Below are 23,034 nucleotides of genomic sequence, written 5' to 3'. Positions count from 1 at the left end.
CTTAGATCTGCCAGCCAGCTGTTATCTTGTGTTAGGGAGCTGTTATCTGGTTACCTTCCCATTGTTCTTTAATTTGGCTGCTGGAGGGAAAAGGGAGGGGGTGATATCACTCTAACTTGCAGTACAGCAGTAAAGAGTGATTGAAGTTTATCAGAGCACAAGTCACATGACTTGGGGCAGCTGGGAAATTGACAATATGTCTAGCCCCATGTCAGATTTCACAATTGAATATAAAAAAATCTCTTTGCTCTTTTGAGAAATGGATTTCAGTGCAGAATTCTGCAGGAGCAGCACTATTAACTGATTCATTTTGAAAAAATTATTTTTTTCCCATGACAGTATCCCTTTAAAGTGTCATCTGCATATAGTTGTATATGTTCTTCCTAGTGCCCAATACGGCACCCGGGAAGTGGTGGAGTGTGACCTAACCCCCCTGTGCAAAGGGTTCCATGGCAAGCGCAAGTGGCGACGGGCAGCCTTGCCGCATGCCCCATTTAATACGAAGGTGTTGGATTGTAGGCTATTTATTAGTAAAGATGCTTTAGGAGAGCGGTACATGAGCTCAACCCAGCTAGTGTATATCCTACCAAAATGTAATTGTTTCAGGACTGACCACATATACGGCCATTCCACAGTATCAAAAGCTTTTGCTCTATTAAGTACAGCTATTGATCTTTGACCACAATGATCATGTGTGGTGGCTAGGTTTAAATCTAGTCTTCTGATGTTCAAAGCTGTGGACTTACCAGGCATAAATCCTGTTTGATCATCAGAGATAATTGCGCTAAGGGCCTTACTCTAGTAGTGAATTTTAGCCAGTATTGATGTCGGCCGATAAGAGTGAAATAGGGTGGGAGATATCCATTTGTGAGGGGTTCTTGCCGGATTTATTTAGTAATACTATAGAGGCCTCATACATTGAGGCAGGCAATTTCCCCATCTCCTGTGCATATTGTAATGTTTTGAGAAGATCTGTGCCTATGTTTATAAAGTACTCTGTTTAGCTATTTCACATTTTAACTCCTCTTTTTCATACAAACTAAGAACTTACAAATCCCACTCTCACTTAGTCTATCTTTCCTTTCTATTGCTGGCAGCTGGGGACATTTCCCCAAACCCTGGCCCTTACCCCATCCCAGTGATATCACGGCCACAAGCTCCTTCTCCCCGGTGCAAATTCAAACAGTACAGAACTCTTACTCCTATACCCAAAAACCCAGTTAATCTTTCCTGTGCTCTCTGGAATGCCAGATCTGTCTGCAACAAGCTCACCACTATACACGACCATTTCATTGCAAATTCCTTTAACCTACTCGCACTTACTGAAACCTGGCTTTCTCCTACTGACACTGCCTCACCTGCTGCCCTGTCCTATGGGGGCCTACACCTTACTCATACTCCCAGACCTGGTAACAGACCTGGAGGTGGGGTAGGTTTGCTTCTCTTACTTTTAAAGTTCTTCCACCTGTTCCCTCTCTATCATTCCCCTCATTTGAGGCTCACTACATTAGGCTCTTTTTTTCCTGTTTCACTCTGCATTGCTGTCATATATCGACCACCAGGACCAACTGCACAATTTCTGGACAACTTTGCTGCCTGGCTTCCTTACTTTCTTTCATCTAACATCCCATCCATCATATTAGGTGACTTTAATATACCCATTAACAACTCTTCTGTCTCTAAACTTCTTTCACTAACCTCCTCCCTAGGCTTATCTTTGTGCTCAGACTCCCCCCTGTCACTCCAATGGTAATTCTCTGGCTTGATAAAGAGCTGGTATAGCTCGAAACGTTGCCGATGCACGAATAAATATCATTTATCACAGAACAGAGTGCTGCTGCAGTTACTTCAATCCTCTGGATCTCATATTTACCAGACTCTGTTCAACCACCAATTTTACTAACTCACCATTTCCCCTCTCTGATCACAATATGCTTACATTTCAACTCTCACTAACTCCCTCCTCACCCCCTGCTATTCCCCAAACACGTACTTACCGTGACTTGCAAGCTGTAGACATGTCACATCTCTCTTCTTCCTTTGACTCTCTTCACTCTAATATCTCAGCCATCTCATGTCCTAATGTGGCTACCTCTGTCTACTATAGTACTCTCACCACTGCCCTAAATGAGCTTGCTCCTATAAAAACTAAACGTTCTAGGCCCAAACCACTTCAACCTTGGCATACTGCTCATACAAAAGCGCTCCAAAGACACTCACATGCACTAGAGTGTTGCTGGCGCAAATCCCGTTCAGAATCAGACTATAACACCAGCCTCTTCCAAGCCAAACAAACATACTTTTACTCATTAAGTCCCATTCTAAAAAAAACAGCACAACTTTTCTCCACGTTTAACACTCTCCTTTCCCCTTCTCCACCCCCTCCATGCACATCTGTCTCGGCTCAAGATATTGCTGAGCACTTCAAAAACAAAATTGACACTTTCAGAAGGGACATTACACTACTCAACCCCCCTAGACTTCCTCCACACTCCCCAGTCTCTCCTGTGCTCTTTCACCCCTGTCACTGATGAGGAAGTCGCAAAGCTTTTGGCCTCTTCTCACCTTACCACCTGCCCGCTTGATCCAATTCCCTCAAAACTTCTCCGCAATACCAATCCTTGTCTAATCAAAGCCTTAACTCACCCATTTAATCTTTCGCTCTCAACTGGACTGTTTCCTTCTCTAAAACATGCTCTTGTCACCCCCATCCTGAAAAAACCCTCTCTTGATCCCTCCAACCTTGACAACCTCCAACCTATCTCTCTGCTACCTTTCATCTCTAAACTACTTGAGCGGCTAGTCTACAACCGACTAACCTCATTCCTCTCTGACAATAACCTGCTGGACCCCCCTACAATCTGGTTTTAAGCCACAACACTCCACGGAGACTGCCCTAACTCGACTAAGTAATGACTTTTTAACCGCTAAAGCCAACAATCATTTCTCATTACTAATACTGCTTGATCTCTCAGCCGCATTTGACCCTGTAGATCACCCTCTCCTCCTCCAGTCCCTCCATTCGCTTGGTCTTCGTGACACAGCCCTATCCTGGTTCTCTTCTTACATCACCAATCGTTCCTTCAGTGTCTCCTACAATGGAGTATCATCTTCTCCCCTACCCCTTTCTGTTGGAGTTCCTCAAGGCTCTGTCCTGGGACCATTACTGTTCTCCCTCTATACTTCCTCCCTCGGCAAATTAATCAACTCGTATGGTTTCCACTACCACCTCTATGCTGACGATACTCAGATCGATCTCTCATCTCCTGATCTCAACCCAGAACTCTTAACTCGCGTCTCCTCCTGCCTGTCTCCTCCTGATGTCGCAACGCTACCTTAAATCAAACCTCTCTAAAACTGAAATGGTTCTCTTTCCTCCTACTAACACCAGTAACATCCCGGAAGTATCCATCATAGTTAACCATTCCACTATCACCCCCTCTCCTCAGGCCCGATGCCTTGGGGTTATCCTAGATTCTGCACTGTCATTCACTCCTCATATCCAGTCACTTATTAAATCATGTCATTTCCACCTAAGGAACATATCCAAAATACGATCATTTATCACCCAAGATGCTGGCAAAATTCTTATTCACTCTCTCATCATATCACGTCTAGACTACTGTAACTCTCTGTTAATTGGCCTTCCCCTCCAGAGACTGTCACCTCTCCAGTCTATAATGAACACTGCTGTGAGGCTCATACACCTCAGCAACCGCTCCTCCTCTGCCTCACCATTCTGTCAATCCCTGCACTGGCTTCCGTTACCTTTCAGAATCAAATTCAAATTAATGACCCTGACATTCAAAGCACTTCATAACTCTGCCCCACCCTACATCTCTGAACTCATCTCTATATACTCACCCAACCGCTTACTACGCTCCTCTACTGACCTGCTACTCAACTCTTCTCTCATTACCTCCTGACATGCTCGCATTCAAGACTTTGCAAGGGCTGCACCCCTCCTCTGGAACTCTCTCCCACGGTCTGTCCGACTTTCTCCCAACCTTTCTGCTTTCAAGAAATCTCTTAAAACGCACTTCTTTCGAGAAGCCTAACCTCACTCTGCTTAACTACCAAACGCAATACCACATACACAGTACCACATTTCTCAGCCACTTAATTCGATCTTGCCCACTCCCGCACCTTGTTTATTACTCCCTTCCCTTTAGAGTGTATGCCTATGCATAGGGCCTTCCTCACCTTTTGTACCTGTATTGATTGTGATGTATGTAACTCCATATGTTCTATGTATATAATTCATGTGATTTAGTTGTATAATCACATTTAATTTACAGTGCTATGCAATATGTTGGTGATATATAAATACATGTTGATAATAATAATAATATTTCTTCTTTGTAACCTTTGTACAGTTCTACGGGAGACCGTCTGGGCCTGGTGTTTTCCTATTTGGAAATTAATCTATGGCATTATATAATTTGTAATCTGAGCATCTAGCTGCGTTTTGTATTCCTCTGGAAGTCTGTTGCTAAGAATTCACCTATTTCTGCTTCAGTGACATTGGTTCTGGGTTTCGTTTGACGAATACCCGCTAATCAACTATTTCTGTCACCACTGGACGGGAGGAGTGGTTTTTTGATAGGTAAGATAGCGGTTTCCCTGCTCTTCCCCCTTGTTCAAAAAAAGTTGCTTTAGAGAAAATGCTTTTTTGGTTTGGTAATTAGCATAGTTCGGTTGTGCTGTTTGCAAAGCACATAGATATTGGGGGAGCGGGTTTTGTAGGGCCCTGTCCTCACACACTTGTACCTCTCTTGCCAGCATCTCCTCTTCCTTTGTTGGTTTGCGCTTCACAGCGGTGATCTCCGCACTCAGAACCTTTTCAATGTATCCTTTAAATGTGTCCCAAATCACCAGGGGACTAGCCATGTCTCCATTGTCTGAGAAGAACTTTGCTATGTTGGTACCTATTTGCTCATTCGTATCAATGATATCTAGCCATGCTGGGTTGAGTGACCATCTTCTATGGAGTCTGGTATTAACATTGTCCCATTCAGTTAGTAATGGAGCATGGTCAGATATTCCTTTTGGTAAATATTCAGAGGAGCTGAGACCCACTTGAAGACTTTTAGATAAAAAGTTCAAATCAATACGTGAAAGGGAGAGGTGGGAACTAGAAAAACATGAATATTGTAGATCTTAAGGGTGGAGATATCTCCAGCCCTCTGTGAGGCCAATCTCCGTCATTAAAGCTCAACTGAGCCTGTCCATTTGCGAGTTAATGTAAGATGCATCCATCTGCATATTGTTTTTTAACATAGTCTAGTTCAAGTCTCCTTTCGATTGGTTTATTCAATCCCCTCAAATTTCAATTTAGGATAGACAGCCCCATGAAATAAAGCTTTCCATATAAACATTATTGCTAAACAAAAAATATGATGTAGCTTTGATGGACAGCTTCACCTTCACCTTGTCCACCTTTGAAGCTATTAGCCCAGTACATGCCTCTTAAGTTGGGGTTGGCGCCATTGGCCCTCGCTGGCATATCTTTCTGTTTTCAAGTTCTGCCACCCTCTTCTGCACTTAGTTATGCCCCATAAGTGTCCTTTGGGGCAGCGGGTGCTGGTCCTGAGGTGGGAGGTCTGTGGTAGCGTAATTTTTTAACCTATTAGGTGTCACAAATATGACCAAGCAACGGAGCTGATCTTTAACACGTCCTCTCACATTGAGCTGGTAACCATGTCCCCACATTTCAAATATATATATATATTTTTTTCAGTTTTTATTTTTCATTTTTCAAATTAACAGTGTAGAAGAGAGAGAGAGAGAGAGAGAGAGAGAGAGAGAGAGAGAGAGAGAGAGAGAGAGAAGAAGCAGCAGAGAGTGAGTAGATTGGGAGCAGAGAGGGGTATATTAGTATTCCAGAGTTTTACATCTTATCACATCACATTTTCCATAGCCCCAAATGACATCAAACTTTTGCGGGCAACCTCGGGTGAGGTACATCAGTTTTTGGTTTAGCAGGGAGCTGTTGACTAAGTTTTGCCAGAAGGAAAAGGATGGGGGGGATGTTGATTTCCAGTTCAAGAGAATGGCTTTCTTTCCAAAATACAGGAGTTGGAGATAGCGGAGTCTAGTGTGACTGTTCAGTCCCATATCTTCTACCACTCCCAGAAGGCATGTCAGGGGTGAAAGACTTCTTGGTAGATCTAGGGCCTCCGAGGAGTAGTGCACAGTGTTCTTCCAGAAGTGTTTGATTATTGGGCAGTGCCAAAATATATGCATATAAGAGCCAACATTTTCCCCACATCTAAAACAGACATCAGAGGCATTAGGAAACATTTTAGCCAGCCTATAGGGGGTGAGATATACTCTGTATATCTCATTTGTATAATCTGTCTCTAGCTAGTATAGTTATTTCAGGGATCTGCTTTAGAACATCCTCCCACAATTCATCTGTAAGATCAGGAATGTCTCTCGGCCATTTCCCTAAAACCTTAGCAAGTGGGTTAGGGGAGGCTTGCCATAGTATTGCATATGTGCGGGATAGTGGTTTGACAAGATCTCCTCTACGTAAGTATTTTTTGAGAGTGGTGACTGACACCTCTATTGGCCTATCAGGGAATTGGGTGCGAAAGGCATGGGAGAGCTGGAGGTATCTGAAAAACATGCTTTGGTGTAGGTTGTGGTTCTCTTTGAGAATTTGGAACTGCTTTATTTCACCCTCCACCACTAAATCTTGCAGTAGCTTAATGTTTTGTTTGGCCCATAGTGCTATGTCGGGGAGACAAAGGAAATGTGGGAGGTTCCCTTTGCCCCATAGCGGCGTCCACTTTGACCACACTTGTCTTTGTCCCTGTGCATGTTTAAGTGCCTTTTGGAACGCACGGACTACCGACAGCATTGGTGTCGGGGGGTTGTGCAGCATATAGAGGAGGTTGGCAAGTGCCTTTAAAGAGCCCACAATGTTGACTTCTAGAATTGTTGATGTATTATCTTGGTATAGGGTCAGCCACCAGTGAGAATAAGTAAGCTGACTTGCCAGAAAGTACAATTTCAAGTTTGGGAGGGCTAAACCCCCTTTAGAGATTGGTGCTTGCAGGGTCTTAAAATTTATATGTGGGCGCTCCCCTGCCCATTTAAACCTCCTGAGAAGCCCATCTGTATATTTGAACCATTGGGATATATGTGTAATTGGGGAGTTGTGCAAGGCATAGAGGAATTTGGGTAGGAATACCATTTTAAATAGATTTATCCTACCGGGTAGGGTAAGGGGTAGTTGTGTCCATACATCTTTTTTTGTAGCCAGGGCTCTAGATATTGGGGTTAGGTTTGTTTCCTTATATTTTTTACAATCCCTCGTCATTACAATTCACAGGTATTTAAAGGACTGCACCACTTGTAGCAGCCGATTCCTGTAGCTAGCTCAGTAGGAAGTCATGATTTGTCCTGGTTTAGCCTTAGCCCTCTAGGGTTGGCCAGGTACAGTAGCATGTCGTCTGCATATAGGGAGACCTTTTCGGTCTATTTGCAGCCCTAGTATGCTTGGGGAATCTCTGATTTGTATTGCCAGCAGTTCTATTGCTAAGGCAAATAACAGAGGTGACAGGGGACACCCCTTCCTCGTCCCTTGCTCCAGCTGTATGGCTTCTGTAAGGATGCCATTAACAAGAAATTTTGCCTGCGGATTATGGTATAGTGGATGAACCACACCTCTTAGCGCCTGTTTGTCTGTTGGCTACAAATATTTTTGTATCACAGTTTAGCAGCGATGTGGGGCGGTAAGAGTCATAGTTTTGGGGGATTTTCCCTCTTTGTGGATAAGCGTGATATGTGCCATATAGCACATGTCTGGGAAGGGGTATGTCTCTGTCGCTTTGTTTAGAATGGGTTTAAGTTTCGGGGACAGTATTTGGGAGTGGGCTTTATACCACTCTGTTGGGAGGCCATCTGGGCCTGGACATTGGCCAGATGGCATTCCCGCTATGGCATCTCCTATTTCCTCTTCAGTGATGTCACTATCTAGATAGTTTCTCATGTCTTGTATAATGGATGGAAAGTCTATTTTCCCTAGGAGCATGTGCTGTGGGAGTGGGGGTAATGCTGCATATATTTTTTGGAAATATTCCCCAAAGCGTTTTACAATTTGGTTCTGGTCCGTGAGGAGGGTCCCGGTTTCATCCCTTAATCCTGCTATTGCTAGACGAGAGGTGTCGTGTCTGGCCGGTATGGCTAGGAGTTTTCCATTTTATCTCCTTTGTTGAACCATGCTGCGGAACAGTAGAGTTCCTTTTGGGAGAATTTTTCTAAATTCAGTAGGTCTACATTCCTTTGCGCTTCTGCCATGGTCTCCCTAGCATTATTGTTGGGATTGGTGGCCAGGTCTTTTTCAGCCTTCCCTAAGGCAATTTTGGCCTCATTTAATTCTGCCTCAGATTCCCTCCTTGCTGCAGTGATTAATAAGGTGTATAGGCCTCGCGTGTCGGAAGCTGTGTGTGTCGTTATTTATCCCCCAGTACCCTTCTAGCTGTGCTTTATATTTATTCGCTACCTTGGGGTTGGAGATCCACTTCGGTGGAAGCCTCCAGTTACAGGGAGGGGTTTCCCGGCGTGGTCCGAACAGGCCCGGGTGCCAAAGTGAATTTTAGTAACCATCCTGAGGAGCTCTGGGGTGGTTAGTATTAGGTTGATTCTGGATAGGGCAGATGTGGCTACTGTGTAGCAAGAATATTGTCTGAGTTGCGGGTATTTCCATCTCCAGACATCTATATAGTGGGTGGAATCTAGCCAATTGTTTAGTGCCTTGGAGTCGTTCAGATTTGGCCGCAACCTATCCATATTCGGATTGGGTACCATATTGAAATCCCCTCACACACTGTTGGGAGATTACCTAGGGAGGCTACTTTTTGGAATACATCATTAAGGAGTGTGATCTCGGCTGGTGGGGAGGTAGATATTGACCAAAATGTATAGTGTTCCATTAAGCCTACATTTTATAATAACATATCTACCCATTCTATCAGTGATCAGGTGTTCTCAGTTAAAGCTAAGGCACTTCCTAATTAAAATGGCCACCCACCCCCTTGTATATGTGGAAAATTCGGAGTGGTAGACTGCAGCCACCCAATTCCGTTTCAGGGAGAGCACCCGCTTCCCTACCAAATGGGTTTCTTGGACCATGATCAGGTCTGCCCCCGATTTTCTAAGCTGGCCCATTACTACTGATCATATTATTTAATCCCCGGGTATTCCAGGACAATATATTAAATTTTACCTCCGTCATATTCAGCATTTCTATTGATATCTACACCAGTGAGGGTCCTCACAATGGTGCTGCCACCCTTCGATTTGTTATCTTCATGCGATGTGTGGTGTGTGACAGTGGGTTTCAGGCCCAGGGTGATTCGCCCCGCTAGTGCATACATATAATAACAGTTGCATCCATTAGCTATAGACATTTTACCATACTTCTGCTACCAGAAGGAAAAAAGAAAGGAAAGGAAAGACAAATAGTAGATAGATTACATATCCCCAACTTAGTTTCCCCCCAGCCTGTATCCCCTCCCCAACATGGAGATACCTATTTCCCATAGCTGAAATCTTTTTTGCTCAGAACGTTGTTGTATCAGTTCTAGTCCCCTTGTGTCTTGATAGTTGCATGTGCAAGTGACTGGCATGTGGACATGGGGATAGTAAGAGAGGTACCCGAGGGGCCCCCATTGACCTCAGGCAAATCCGTGTAACAGGTACAATTGGCCTGGTTCCCCTATATCCGGATTGGTATTCCGATGTGATAACCCACAGAAGGTCTGTGGTGTCAGTTGTCATATATTCCCATTAAGGTGAATAACCATCAAGGGTCCAGGCCCCAATTTATCTGCTGGGCATTGGGCATGGTCCTCTGCCCTGGTGGTAATTATTTAGTTTCTGGAATAGGGTTCCAGCAAAAAACAAATGTATGTAGCCCTTTGCTTGGGTTATAGGAGTGGACAGTTATTGTGAATTATAAGTGAGCGGCTGCCTTAGCCCGGGATTGGAATTAAAGTGGTCAGGGCGAAAAGTGTCAGTATTTGCGGTTGCCCCTAGGGGCACTTTTATATCCCTCATTGGGACTGTACTCATGGACTGCGTGGTGAGCGGCTCCTTCTGGGCCTATGTTCCAGCCATTCCTGGGCATCATTCGGATGGTCGAAGAAAAGAGACCTGTCCACTTCTATCACTTTCAATTTTGCAGGAAACAGCATAGCATACTTGAGGCCCAGGACCCTCAGCTTTCTCTTGACCTCAATAAATGAGCCCCTTCGTTTTTGTACTGCAGCCGAGAAATCCGGGTATAGTGATATACGGGATACTGAGTATTGCAGGGTGCCTTTATTACGGGCTTCTCTCAGGGGGTCCTGGCCTAGTGGGAACCCGGTGTGCCCTTTCCACCACAAACTGTGCGGAGAAAGTTGCCGAGCAGATCTTTAAGCCATGCCTCCTCGAATTGCTCTGGTGATGTTCCTTCACTGCATTCTAGCAGTCCGACCACCCGGATGTTTGATCGTCGCGTATGTATTGGCCTGCATTTGTCGGTGGATTTGCCGCTTATCTTCAGGTAAGGATGAAGTGCGGTCTTCCAGGTCACTGATCCTGCTTTCCGCTCTGCTGGTTCTTTCGCTGACATTTTGCAGGTTGTGTTTGAGTAAGGAGATATCAACTCGTAAGTTCCACAATTTTGCATGTGAAGGTGTTTGTCACGGAAGTTTGGCATTGGATGATAGCAGCCATTAAATCAGTTGGCGTTGGCACTGGCTGAATATTCGCCTCTGCTGTGCTTGTTGCCGCTGGCTGATCATATTGGGCTTGGTGCGGAGGGCTTTTCGAAGGGCTGTCGCCATCTTGGGCCTGCTGCCGCACGAACTGTTCCAGCTTGGCGGCAGCTTCAGATCTCATCCGTTGAGTGTGTATTCCCATTTTTGTGTCTGTGTTACCCTCAGGGTTTTAGGGGAACCGTTATTACCCCTGGCAATCTGTCAGCTCGGTTTGCAGTAAGTTTCACGATAATTGTAGCACGAAGCACCTAGTTCTCACGTCCTGCTGGGTTGCCATCCAGACCATGCCCCCCACATTTCAAATATTTATTTGGATCTGTACTTCTCCTTTGGTAGAGTTTTCTACATTTTCATATGTTCAGCATCAGTGTACATTACAGAAAAATTCAATTATAAATTGGTCAGCTTTGGTGTTCTCCTCCATCAGACTGTCAGCTTGTGTACCACTGTATTTCTACTCCGCCCCAGCCTATCTTGCAACACCATCAACAATATTTGTGATACCATCTTTATAATATACACCCATGGATGCAGCACAGACTGGATGACATTTTACCCAGTTAGGTGGCACCAGGCCCAGAAATATATACAGTAAGGTCCATAAATATTTGGACAGAGACATTTTTTGAACTGCAGACTTTCAGCTTTAATTCAGTGGATTGAACAAAAAGAGATTCATATGAGCCATACCCCTATAATGCTCCCCAGCTACAGAAATCCTAAGTTAATAAAGTAGTATGCATAGAATAGCCTGAGGCAGCAGCCCAGATGCCCCCCGCCCTCCTGCTCCGCAATTTCAACTTTTAGTGCTGGAGCGGGGTGGGGGGAGAGCATCACTAGTGCAGTGAGCACTATTACTCTCACTCCACTAGCAGAGCCAAATTCTGTTAAAAAAACAGAAATTCGACTCTTAAAGTTTCAAGATGCGACTTTTTGCCGCCCCTGGTAACTGGCTGCTCCATGGCACCTGAGGCAAAGTTCTCACATTGCCTCAGGGCAGGAGCGGCCCTGAGAACCACACTGTTGAGGTACACACAGATGTGCAGAAGAATTTGCTTGTATGTTGATCCCAGATACGTTTGTTCAGGTGGCTTTTGGGAAAGGAGATTTTGTATTCCCATCTCTATAGTAATTGGTCATGAAGTTTGTTGACAGATGTGTTTAAGGCACTAGACAACACTTATTATTTTTTAAATAAGATAAGTATTAAGGCTTACGTTATGGCTATCCAAATTGCTGAAATATCCCTTATCTGCAAAACCAGAGTGTACAGAACATTCTGGATAACAGGTCCCATACCTATATAAAATGTTCTTAAAGGAGAAGGAAAGCTACAGAGGCATTTTATTGTCAATAAATTAGCTGCAATAGTGCAAGCTAGAATGCTATATTTATATATCATACCTGAGTAAAAAGTTCTAAAAGTTCTCTGTTTAGGATAGCAGCTGCAGTATTAGCTTGGTGGGACATCTCTTCCTCCCTGCTCACTTATAGCTCTGGGCTGATTACAGCAGAGAATGCGGGAAAGAGGAGCAAACTGAGCATGCCCAGGGCAGGGAGGTTTAAGCGGAAGGCAGGAGGTCTGATACAGATGCCCATGTGTACACAATAGAAGAAAAGAAGCGCAGTGTTTCTTTTGACAGAGGACTTGGAGCAGCACTACTTTGAGGATTTACTGGTATATTTAGGTGGACCTTTCTGATAAGGCTTACTTAGTTTTAACCTTTCCTTCTCCTTTAAGTGAAATTTAAATAAGATGTATATTGCAAATGCTCTATGGTTCCCATGTAAGTGAAATATTATTTTTGGGCTGAATATTCTTATACTTCTAATGAAACACATTTTGATATATTTAAAAGTTTAGCAAATAAGAGTTAATCAATCTGAATTCTGTTCTCTGTCTGCAGGATTCATTCACAATTACATCCCAAGAAGAAGCAAATATGGTGCAGGATCTAACTGACAATCTGGAAGCTGCAGTGCAAGTGTTTAATCAGTATACTAAACAGAGCAGGGTATGTTCACCCATAATTTGCATTAAGGAAACGCGGTTATCCATCGTAATTTTTAACTTGTATTATAACCAACTCAGGGAAATTAAAGTATATCGCCAGTTGTGTAAGTGTATATAAATATATTCTTAATATATTTAATAATGTATGAGAATTTTTTTGTCCAAAAGCAATAACGTCACATAATGCTGTTTGCATATTGACAAGGTTTTTTGTGAATCCCAGATCCTACACTGGTTGGAGAGTAGTTTTCCAAAGTTATATCCCTTTAAAATTGCCACCTTATATTGGTTCAATCTGGCAGTGGTATGAACTACATGCTATAGATACATTTTTTCAAGATTAAAAAAAGATTTTTTTTTTTTTTGTTCACCTTTGAGTTAACTTTTAGTATGATGTAGAGAGTGATGCATCACAATCTGTAATGGGTTTTTATTCGTGTTTTTTTTTTTTAAAGGAATTGTTCAGTATAAAAATAAAAACTGGGTAAATATAAATGTGCAATATTAAAAATGTTTCCGATATAGTTAGTTAGACAAAAATTTAATGTATAAAGGCTGGAGTGACTGGATGTCTAAAATAACAGCCAGAACACTACTTCCTGCTTTTCAGCTCTCGGTTTCCACTGATTTGAGGGGGGCTCACATGAGTCATAACGGTTTGCTTTTGAATCTGAACTGCATGCTAAGGATCAATTGCAAACTCACTGAACAGTTATGTCCCATCTGGACCCTCTTCAATTCGCTGACTAACTCAGTTAGAGAGCTTAAAAGCAGGAAGTTGTATTCTGTTCCGTTATGCTAAACATCCAGTCACTCCAGTTTAGAACAGATTACACTTTTGCCTAACTAACTGTTTTAGAAACATTTTTTATTTTGCAGCAGCTTCTCCAGTTTACAATTTGAGCAATCTGCAACCATGTATTGATTTGAATAAGAACCCGGAAATGAATAGAAGAGTGCCTGAATAGAGAGATGATTAATAAAAAGTAACAATAAATGTGTAGCCTTAGAGCATGTTTTTAGATACATAGTTACATAGTAAAATCGGGTTGAACAAAGTCCAAGTTCAACCCCACCAAATGAAAACCCAGCATCCATACACACACCCCTCCATATGTTTACCACATAAATTATATATACAGGTATGGGATCCGTTATCCAGAAACCCGTTATCCAGAAAGTTCCAAATTACGGAAAGACCATCTCCCATAGACTCCATTATAATCAAATAATCCAAATTTTTAAAAATGATTTTTCCTTTTTCTCTGTTATGATAAAAGAGTACTTTGTACTTGATCCAAACTAAGATATAATTAATCCTTATTGGAAGCAAAACCAGCCTATTGGGTTTATTTAATGTTTACATGATTTTATAGTCGTCTTAAAGTGTGAAGATCAACATTACAAAAAGACCCATTATCTGGAAAGCCCCAGGTCCCGAGCATTCTGAATAATAGGTCCCATACCTGTACCCATATCTATACTAACTATAGAGTTTAGTACCACAATAGCCTTTGATATTATGTCTGTCCAAGAAATCATCTAAACCACTCTTAAATGCATTAACTGAATCAGCCATCAGAACATCACCCGGCAGTGCATTCCACAACCTCACTGTCCTCACTGTTAAGAACCAACTAAGTTGCTTCAAATGAAAGTTCTTTTCTTCTAGTCTGAAGGTGTGGCCTCTGGTACGGTGATCATCTTTATGGGTAAAAAGGTCCTCTGCTATTTGTCTATAATGTCCTCTAATGTACTTGTAAAGTGTAATCATGTCCCCTCGCAAGTACCTTTTTTCCAGAGAAAACAACCTTGGCAAGTCTTCCATCCCAATTACCAGTTTAGTTGCACGTCTCTGCACTTTCTCCAGCTCATGTATATCCCTCTTAAGGACTGGAGTCCAAAACTGCACTGCATACTCCAGATGAGGCCTTACCAGGGACCTATAAAGAAGCATAATTATGTTTTCACCCCTTGAGTTAATGCCCTTTTTTATGAAAGAAAGAACTTTATTTGCTTTAGTAGCCACAGAATGACACTGCCCAGAATTAGACAACTTGTTATCTACAAAAACCTTAAGATCCTTCTCATTTAAGGAAACTCCCAAAACACTGCAATTTAGTTTATAACTTGCATTTATATATTTTTTTGCCAAAGTGCATAACCTTGTATTTATCAACATTGAACCTAATTTTCCAGTTTGCTGCCCAGTTTCCCAACTTAGACAAATCGATCTGCAAAGTGGCAGCATTCTGCATGAAACCTATAGTTCTGCACAATTTGGTATCATCTGCAAAAATAGAAACAGTACTTTCAATGCCCACCTCCAGGTCATTAATAAGGGACCTAGTACAGAGCCCTGTGGTACTCCACTAACAACACTGGTCCAATTACATAGTAAGTAACATAGTAACTTAGTAAGTTAGGTTGAAAAACGACACACGTCCAGCAAGCTCAACCTTTTTTACTTTTTTTAACCTGCCTATCTGCCAGTTAATCCAGAGGAAGGCAAAAAACCCCATCTGAAGCCTCTCCAATTTGCCTCAGAGAGGGAAAAAAAGTCCTTCCTGACTCCAAAATGGCAATGGGACTAGTCCCTGGATCAAATTGTACTATGAGCTATCTTCCATAAGTATTCCTTCACTTGCTAAAAAGATATCCATCCGCTTCTTGTCTAATCTATCTTAAAGCTATCTAATCTATCAAGTAGAGAAATCCACATCTTCACAACTCTCAATGTAAAAAAACCCTTCCGAATATTTAGGCAGAACCTCTTTTCTTCTAATCAGAATGGGTGACTTTGTGTCAGCTGGAAATATTTACTGGTAAATAAAGCATTAGAGAGATTATTATATGCTCTCCTTGTATATTTATACATAGTTATCATATCGCCCCTTAAGCGCCTCTTCTCCGGCGTGAACATCCCCAATTTGGGCAGTCTTTCCTCATAGCTAAGATTTTCCATACCTTTTACCAGCTGAGTTGCCCTTCTCTGCACCCTCTCTAATACAATAATGTCCTGTTTGAGTGATGGAGACCAAAACTGTACGGCATATTCTAGACTGGGCCTTTTCAGTGCTCTATAAAGTGGAAGAATGACCCCTCCTCCCGTGAATCTGTGCCCCTTTTAATACAGCTCAAAAAACGTATTTGCCCTTGATGCTGCTGACTGCCATTGCTTGCTACAGCCAAGTTTATCATCTACAAGGACTCCCAAGGTCCTTTTCCATAATGGATTTGCCTAGTGCAGTCCCATTAAGGGTATAAGTGGCTTTGATATTTTTACATCCCAGGTGCATGACTTTACATTTATGAACATTGAATCTCATTTGCCAGTTTGTCAATATCCTGTTGCAATTATGACACATCCTGGATGGAATTTATTGGGCTGGATAGTTTTGTTTCATCTGCAAACATTGATAAATTATTTACAATATCCTCCCCTAAAGCTCCCCATAGACGCGACAATTCTCCTTGCCGAACGACCGATTTTAGGGAAGCTCGACCAATCCTTCGAAATTATCGTGCGGTTAGTGGTATTCGAACGATCGTACATCTTACGATTTTTCGGCCGACATCTGTCGGGAAATGATCGGCCAGGTCAAAAAATCTTTGTCGGTCCCAGTGCAATTTATCTATGTTTGCAGGGCCAAGCAGGCAGCTCCCCTTGTTTTCCTGGTAAATTGGTATTTTTAGTTGATGGTAAATTTGTACGATCGTATGATCGTTCTGAGAAGATCGTGGTCTCACAATCAGGATCTGATCTTTTAAAAATCTCAACATCTATGGCCAGCTTAAGTCATTAATGAACAAGTTAAATAAAAGTGGACCCAATACCGAACCCTGAGGGACCCCGCTAAGAACCTTACTCCAAGCAGAGAATACATAGTTAGTTAGTTACATACATAGTTAAATTGGGTTGAAAAAAGACAAAGTCCATCAAGTTCAACCCCTCCAAATGAAAACCCAGCATCCATACACACACCCCTCCCTACTTTTAATTAAAATTCTATATACCCATACCTATACTAACTATAGAGTTTAGTATCACAATAGCCTTTGATATTATGTCTGTCCAAAAAATCATCCAAGCCATTCTTAAAGGCATTAACTGAATCAGCCATCACAACATCACCCGGCAGTGCATTCCACAACCTCACTGTCCTGACTGTGAAGAACCCTCTACGTTGCTTCAAATGAAAGTTCTTTTCTTCTAGTCTAAAGGGGTGGCCTCTGGTACGGTGATCCACTTTATGGGTAAAAAGGTCCCCTGCCATTTGTCTATAATGTCCTCTAATGTACTTGTAAAGTGTAATCATGTCCCCTCGCAAGCGCCTTTTTTCCAGAGAAAACAACCCCAACCTTGACAGTCTACCCTCATAATTTAAGTCTTCCGTCCCTCTAACCAATTTAGTTGCACGTCTCTGCACTCTCTCCAGCTCATTTATATCCCTCTTAAGGACTGGAGTCCAAAACTGAACTGCATACTCCAGATGAGGCCTTACCAGGGACCTATAAAGAGGCATAATTATGTTTTCATCCCTTGAGTTAATGCCCTTTTTTATGCAAGACAGAACTTTATTTGCTTTAGTAGTCACAGAATGACACTGCCCAGAATTAGACAACGTGTTATCTACAAAGACCCCTAGATCCTTTTCTTTTAAGGAAACTCCCAACACATTGCCATTTAGTGTATAACTTGCATTTATATTATTTTTGCCAAAGTGCATAACCTTGCATTTATCAACATTGAACCTCATTTTCCAGTTTGCTGCCCAGTTTTCCAGTTTAGACAGATCACTTTGCAAAGTGGCAGCATCCTGCATGGAACCTATAGTTCTGCACAATTTAGTATCATCTGCAAAAATAGAAACAGTACTTTCAATGCCCACCTCCAGGTCATTAATAAACAAGTTGAAAAGCAAGGGACCTAGTACAGAGCCCCGCGGTACTCCACTAACAACACTGGTCCAATTAGAAAATGTTCCATTTACCACCACTCTTTGTAGTCTATCTTTTAGCCAGTTCTCTATCCAGGTACAAATACTATGTTCCAGGCCAACATTCCTTAATTTAACCAGTAACCTTTTGTGTGGCACTGTATCAAATGCTTTAGCAAAATCTAAGTAAATCACATCCACTGCCATCCCAGAATCGAGGTCTCTACTTACATTCTCGTAAAAAGAAATTAAGTTAGTCTGGCAAGATCTATTACGCATAAAACCATGCTGGCACAAACTCATAGTATTATGATTTGCTATGAAGTCCAGTATCTTATCCTTTATTAACCCTTCGAAAAGCTTTCCTAATACTGACGTCAGACTAACTGGCCTATAGTTTTGAGGCTGAGAACGGGATCCTTTTTTGAATAGAGGCACCACATTAGCAATTCGCCAGTCTCTCTGCACTATGCCAGATCTCAATGAATCCTGAAAAATTAAGTAAAGAGGTTTGGCAATCACAGAGCTAAGCTCGCTAATTACCCTGGGATGAATACCATCTGGCCCTGGACCTTTGTTAATCTTAACATGTTCAAGTTTCTTTTGAATTTCTTCATGTGTGAACCATGCATCATTAGTTGTATTACTAGAATTGGGAGTGTTAAGAAGGAAACCTTCACTTACTGGTTCCTCATTTGTGTAGACAGATGAAAAATACGAGTTCAGAATCTGCGCTTTTATTTTGTTTTCATCAACCAGCTGACCCCCCTCTGATAGTAAGGGTCCCACCCCTTTTTGCTTCATTTTTTTACTATTAACATATTTAAAAAATAATTTTGGATTTTTTTTACTGCTTGCTGCAATATCCTTTTCTATAGCAATTTTAGCTTGCCTTATAGCTTCTTTGCATGATTTATTGGCCTCCTTGTACCTTATAAATGTTTCGGCTGTACCAGCTAACTTGAAAGCACGTCTTTTCTTACCCACCTCAACACCAACGCTTCTATTGAACCAAAAAGGTTTTGCTTTGCAACGACGTTCCTTGCTTACAAGTGGAATATACTGACAAGTATATTTATTAAGCAGCATTTTAAAGACTTCCCATTTTTGTTCTGTGTTTAACCCTGTGAAAAGCATTTCCCACTTAATATGTTGCAGAGATGCCCTTATACTGTCAAAGTTTGCACGTCTGAAATGTAGTGTTTTAGTTACTCCCTTATAGAATTGCTTCTGCAACAGAATCTCAAAGGAGACCATGTTATGATCACTATTCCCTAAATGCTCACCCACACAAATGTTAGAGATGAGTTCAGTATTGTTAGTTATTACAAGGTCCAAAAGAGAGTTATTCCTAGTAGGTTCTTGAACGAGCTGGAATAAAAAGTTGTCATTCAGCATATTTACAAACCTATTAGCTTTTTCTGTCTTAGCAACCCCATTACCCCAGTCAATGTCTGGATAATTGAAGTCACCCATAGCAACAACTTGACCCAGCTGTGAAGCCGCTTGTATCTGCAAGAGTAGCTGGGCTTCATACTCGACACTTATACGAGGTGGTTTATAGCATACACCAATGATAATTCTTTTTGTTACCTTTTGCCCAGTCGAAATCTCTACCCAGAGTGATTCTACACCCTCACCAGTGCCAGCTATTTTTATTTCTTTAGCGCATGGCTTTAATTCAGGCTTTACATACAAACACACTCCTCCACCCTTTTTAATCCCTCTGTCCCTCCTAAAAAGGGTGTAACCATTTAAATTCACAATCCAGTCACATGTTTCATCCCACCAGGTCTCAGTGATACCAATTATATCATAATTTTTAGAGCATGCAATTAATTCTAGGTCTCCCATTTTACCTGACAAACTCCGTGCATTTGCCAGCATACAGCGGAGGTTACTACTTTTACTTTTGAAATGTGCATTACTTAGTGAAGAATTATATGTTAAGTTAGTATTATTCTGTTTTCCTTGTAACAGAGGGACCTCCTTAGCTGGTAAACTGTATGCCCCCCTCACTCCTCCCCCATGACCCCTTACTAACCCCACTGCCCCGTCTACACTAGCTTCCCCATAATCCTTTATCTCACCCACCCCCCCTTGCCTAGTTTAAACACTCCTCCAACCTCTTAGCCATTCTTTCCCCTAGCACCGCGGACCCCCTTCCATTGAGGTGCAAACCGTCACGGCTGTATAGGTTGTACCCCAACGAAAAGTCAGCCCAGTGCTCTAGGAACCCAAACCCTTCCTTCCTGCACCAAGACTTGAGCCACGTATTTAGCTCCCTAAACTCCCGCTGTTTTCCTAAACTTGCACGTGGCACAGGCAAAATTTCAGAAAAGATGACATTGGAAGACCTTTCCTTGATCTTAGAGCCTAGATCCCTGAAATCATTCTTTAAGGTCTTCCATCTACCATTTATTTTGTCATTAGTACCGATATGCACTAAGACAGCTGGGTCATGCCCAGCCCCACCCAATAATTTGTCTATCCGATCAACCACATGCCGAACCCTGGCACCAGGTAGACAGCAAACTGTTCGGTTGTAGCGATCCGGACGACAAATTACCCTATCCACTTTCCTAATAATTGAGTCCCCTACAACCACAATCTGCTTAGGCCTGACTCTACTCTCCCCCCCACCACTACTAGAGAAACTGGTCTCCCGGCTGTTAGAGAGATCAGCCCCATCTAGAATTGCCAATCCAGACTTCATACTCCCATCATCTTCACACAATCTGGCAAATTTGTTGCGATGTATAATCTCCGGATCAGCCTCCATTTTCCTTTTGCCCACCTTAGATTTTCTAACTGTCACCCAGCTAGCTGCCTCAACATCCTGCTGCTGTTCTGTTCCCCCCAAACTATCTGACCCCGCTAGGTCCTGCTCAGTGAGCAAAAGACTCCTTTCAAGATTGTCAATCGACCGCAGTGTTGCAATTTGTTGCTCTAGTGCTCTAACTTGAGCCTCCAAAGTGGCAATTTGCTCACAACCACCACAGAGGTAAGCATTTTGGATCTCTTGTTCCAAATCTGCATACATATGGCAGACTGTGCACTGAGTCAGACCTTCAATCTTGCTAGCACTCATTATCCCAGTTACAGATCAAAACAGGAAAAAATAAAAATAAATATATAAAATAAAAATGAGAGTTTAGAACAAAACTTTTGACCTAGTTTGAACCTCCTTTAGTTTTCAACTCCAGTGTTTATAACTCCACTTACAGATCCCCCACTTAACTCCGGTGTTTGTAACTCCACTTACAGATCCCCCCACTTAAGAGAAGCTAACACTAGAGCAAGCTCCACTGGAGTGCCAGGGGTTCTATTTATACAGTCTGTTCAGGTGCAACTAATCAAACCCCACCCCCTCAAACGGAGGGAAAACTGCAAAGTAAAGCAGGTTGTGACAAACTTGCTGTAAGCACACTAGCACACCAAACTTTGCTGTTTAGCACCCAAGACAGAAAAAAAAACCTTAAAAAAATAAAATAAAACCACAGTAGTTAAATATAAACCTTAATATAAAATAGCAGTTAAGAAATACTTATCCTTTTCAGATGATTTGTTTGCTTTAAGTTGCTTTAAACCTGTCAGCAGCCTGATTCAAACAGCAATGTACCATTAACAACCACCCTCTGTACCCAATCCTTTAGCCAGTTTCCTATCCATGTGCAAACGGCTTCATTAAGCCCCAAAGACCTTGGTTTAGAAAGCAGTCGTTTGTGGGGCATGGTATCAAACTCTTTGGCAAAATCCAAATAGATCACAACTACTGCCCTCCCACTCACTGTCCAGCATCTTACTTACCTCATCATAAAAAGCAATCAAATTTGTCTGACATGATCTATCCTTCATAAAGCCATGCTGATTGCTTCTCATAATGCCATTCACTAGGACAACATTTTGAATGTGATACCTTAACAAGCCTTCAAATAATTTGCCCACCACGATGTCAAACTTACTGGCCTATAATTGCCAGGCTGAGATCAGAATCAGAAATAGGGGCTGGTCTGAAACTGAACTAAGCTCTCTCAGAACCGTGGGGTGTATGCCATCAAGCCTGGAGCCTTGTTTACATTAATTTTCATTAAATCCTGAGTCAACCACTGACTAGATTGAGCTGAACCATCAGTGCAGGTATAAGTGAGCATGGGAATTCAGACTCCTATCTTGTATACACTGAAGAACTGATTTAGCACATTTGCATTTTCTGTATCTGTTACAACCACACTGGTACCATTATTTAATGGCGCAACACTCTCAACCTGCATCTTTTTACTATTAATATATTTAAAAACTTCTTGGGGTTAGTCTTGGCCTCCGCCGCAATGCACTCTTCATTTCCTTTCTTTGCCTTCCTGATGTTCCATTTACCACCACTCTTTGTAGTCTGTCTTTTAGCCAGTTCTCTATCCAGGTACAAATGGCCAACATTCCTTAATTTAACCAGTAACCTTCTGTGTTGCACTGTATCAAATAAATGCCTTAGCAAAGTCTAAGTAAATCACATCCACTGCCATCCGAGAATCGAGGCCCTGCGTACCTTCTCATGAAAATAAATTAAGTTAGTCTGGCAAGATCTATTACGAATAAAACCATGCTCATAGTATTATGATTTGCTATGAAGTCCAGTATCTTATCCTTTATTAAACCTTTGAAAAGCTTTCCTACCACTGACAGACTAACTGGCCTATAGTTTTGAGGCTGAGAAGAGGATCCTTTTTTGAATAGCGGAACCACATTAGCAATTCGCCAGTCTCTCTATACTATGCCAGACCTCAATGAATCCTGAAAAATTAAGTAAAGAGGTTTAGCAATCAAAGAGCTAAGCTCACCAAGTACCCTGGGATGATTACCATCTGGCCCGGACCTTTGTTTATCTTAACATGTTCTAGTCTCTTTTGAATTTCCTCATGTGTGAACTATGCATTTTTAGTTGTATTACTAGAATTATGACTATTAAGAAGGAAACCTTCATTAACTGGTTCCTCATTTGTGTAGACAGACAAAGATGAATCTGCGCTTTTTTTGTTTTTGTTTTCATCAACCAGCTGACCCCCTTTTGATATTAAAGGGGTTGTTCACCTTCAATGTACAAATCTTATGAAACCACTAACAATGCTCTCAATGTGTTAGAAAACCCATTTCCCATAACAAAAAGTAAAAATGCCATTGTAAAAGCTAATTTTTATACCTATTAACTCAGTCCTTCTCCTGTCTCTCTGACCAGTTTTCTGAAGTGATGGGAGTGGCCTATTTGAACCTGACACACCAAGAACTTCATCATGCTCAGGCTTTGCCC

At 42.0% G+C, this 23,034-nt stretch overlaps 1 protein-coding gene across 7 annotated transcripts in view; it reads left to right on the top strand.

Moving 5' to 3' along the window:
* Positions 1-23,034, top strand: part of LOC108719053 — a 121,589-nt gene that overhangs the window by 76,712 nt on the left and 21,843 nt on the right. For all 7 annotated transcript variants that reach the window (XM_041566206.1, XM_041566205.1, XM_041566203.1 and 4 more), the window contains one exon: positions 12,683-12,790. In XM_041566206.1, the coding sequence (XP_041422140.1) occupies positions 12,683-12,790 (108 nt within the window). The remainder of the gene's footprint in view (positions 1-12,682; positions 12,791-23,034) is intronic.

This window comes from Xenopus laevis, chromosome 6L (genome assembly GCF_017654675.1).
Source record: "Xenopus laevis strain J_2021 chromosome 6L, Xenopus_laevis_v10.1, whole genome shotgun sequence".
In the NCBI taxonomy this organism is placed as follows: Eukaryota; Metazoa; Chordata; class Amphibia; order Anura; family Pipidae; genus Xenopus; species Xenopus laevis.
Note: the sequence above shows the minus strand (reverse complement) of the source record. Positions and strands in the feature narration are given on the sequence as shown.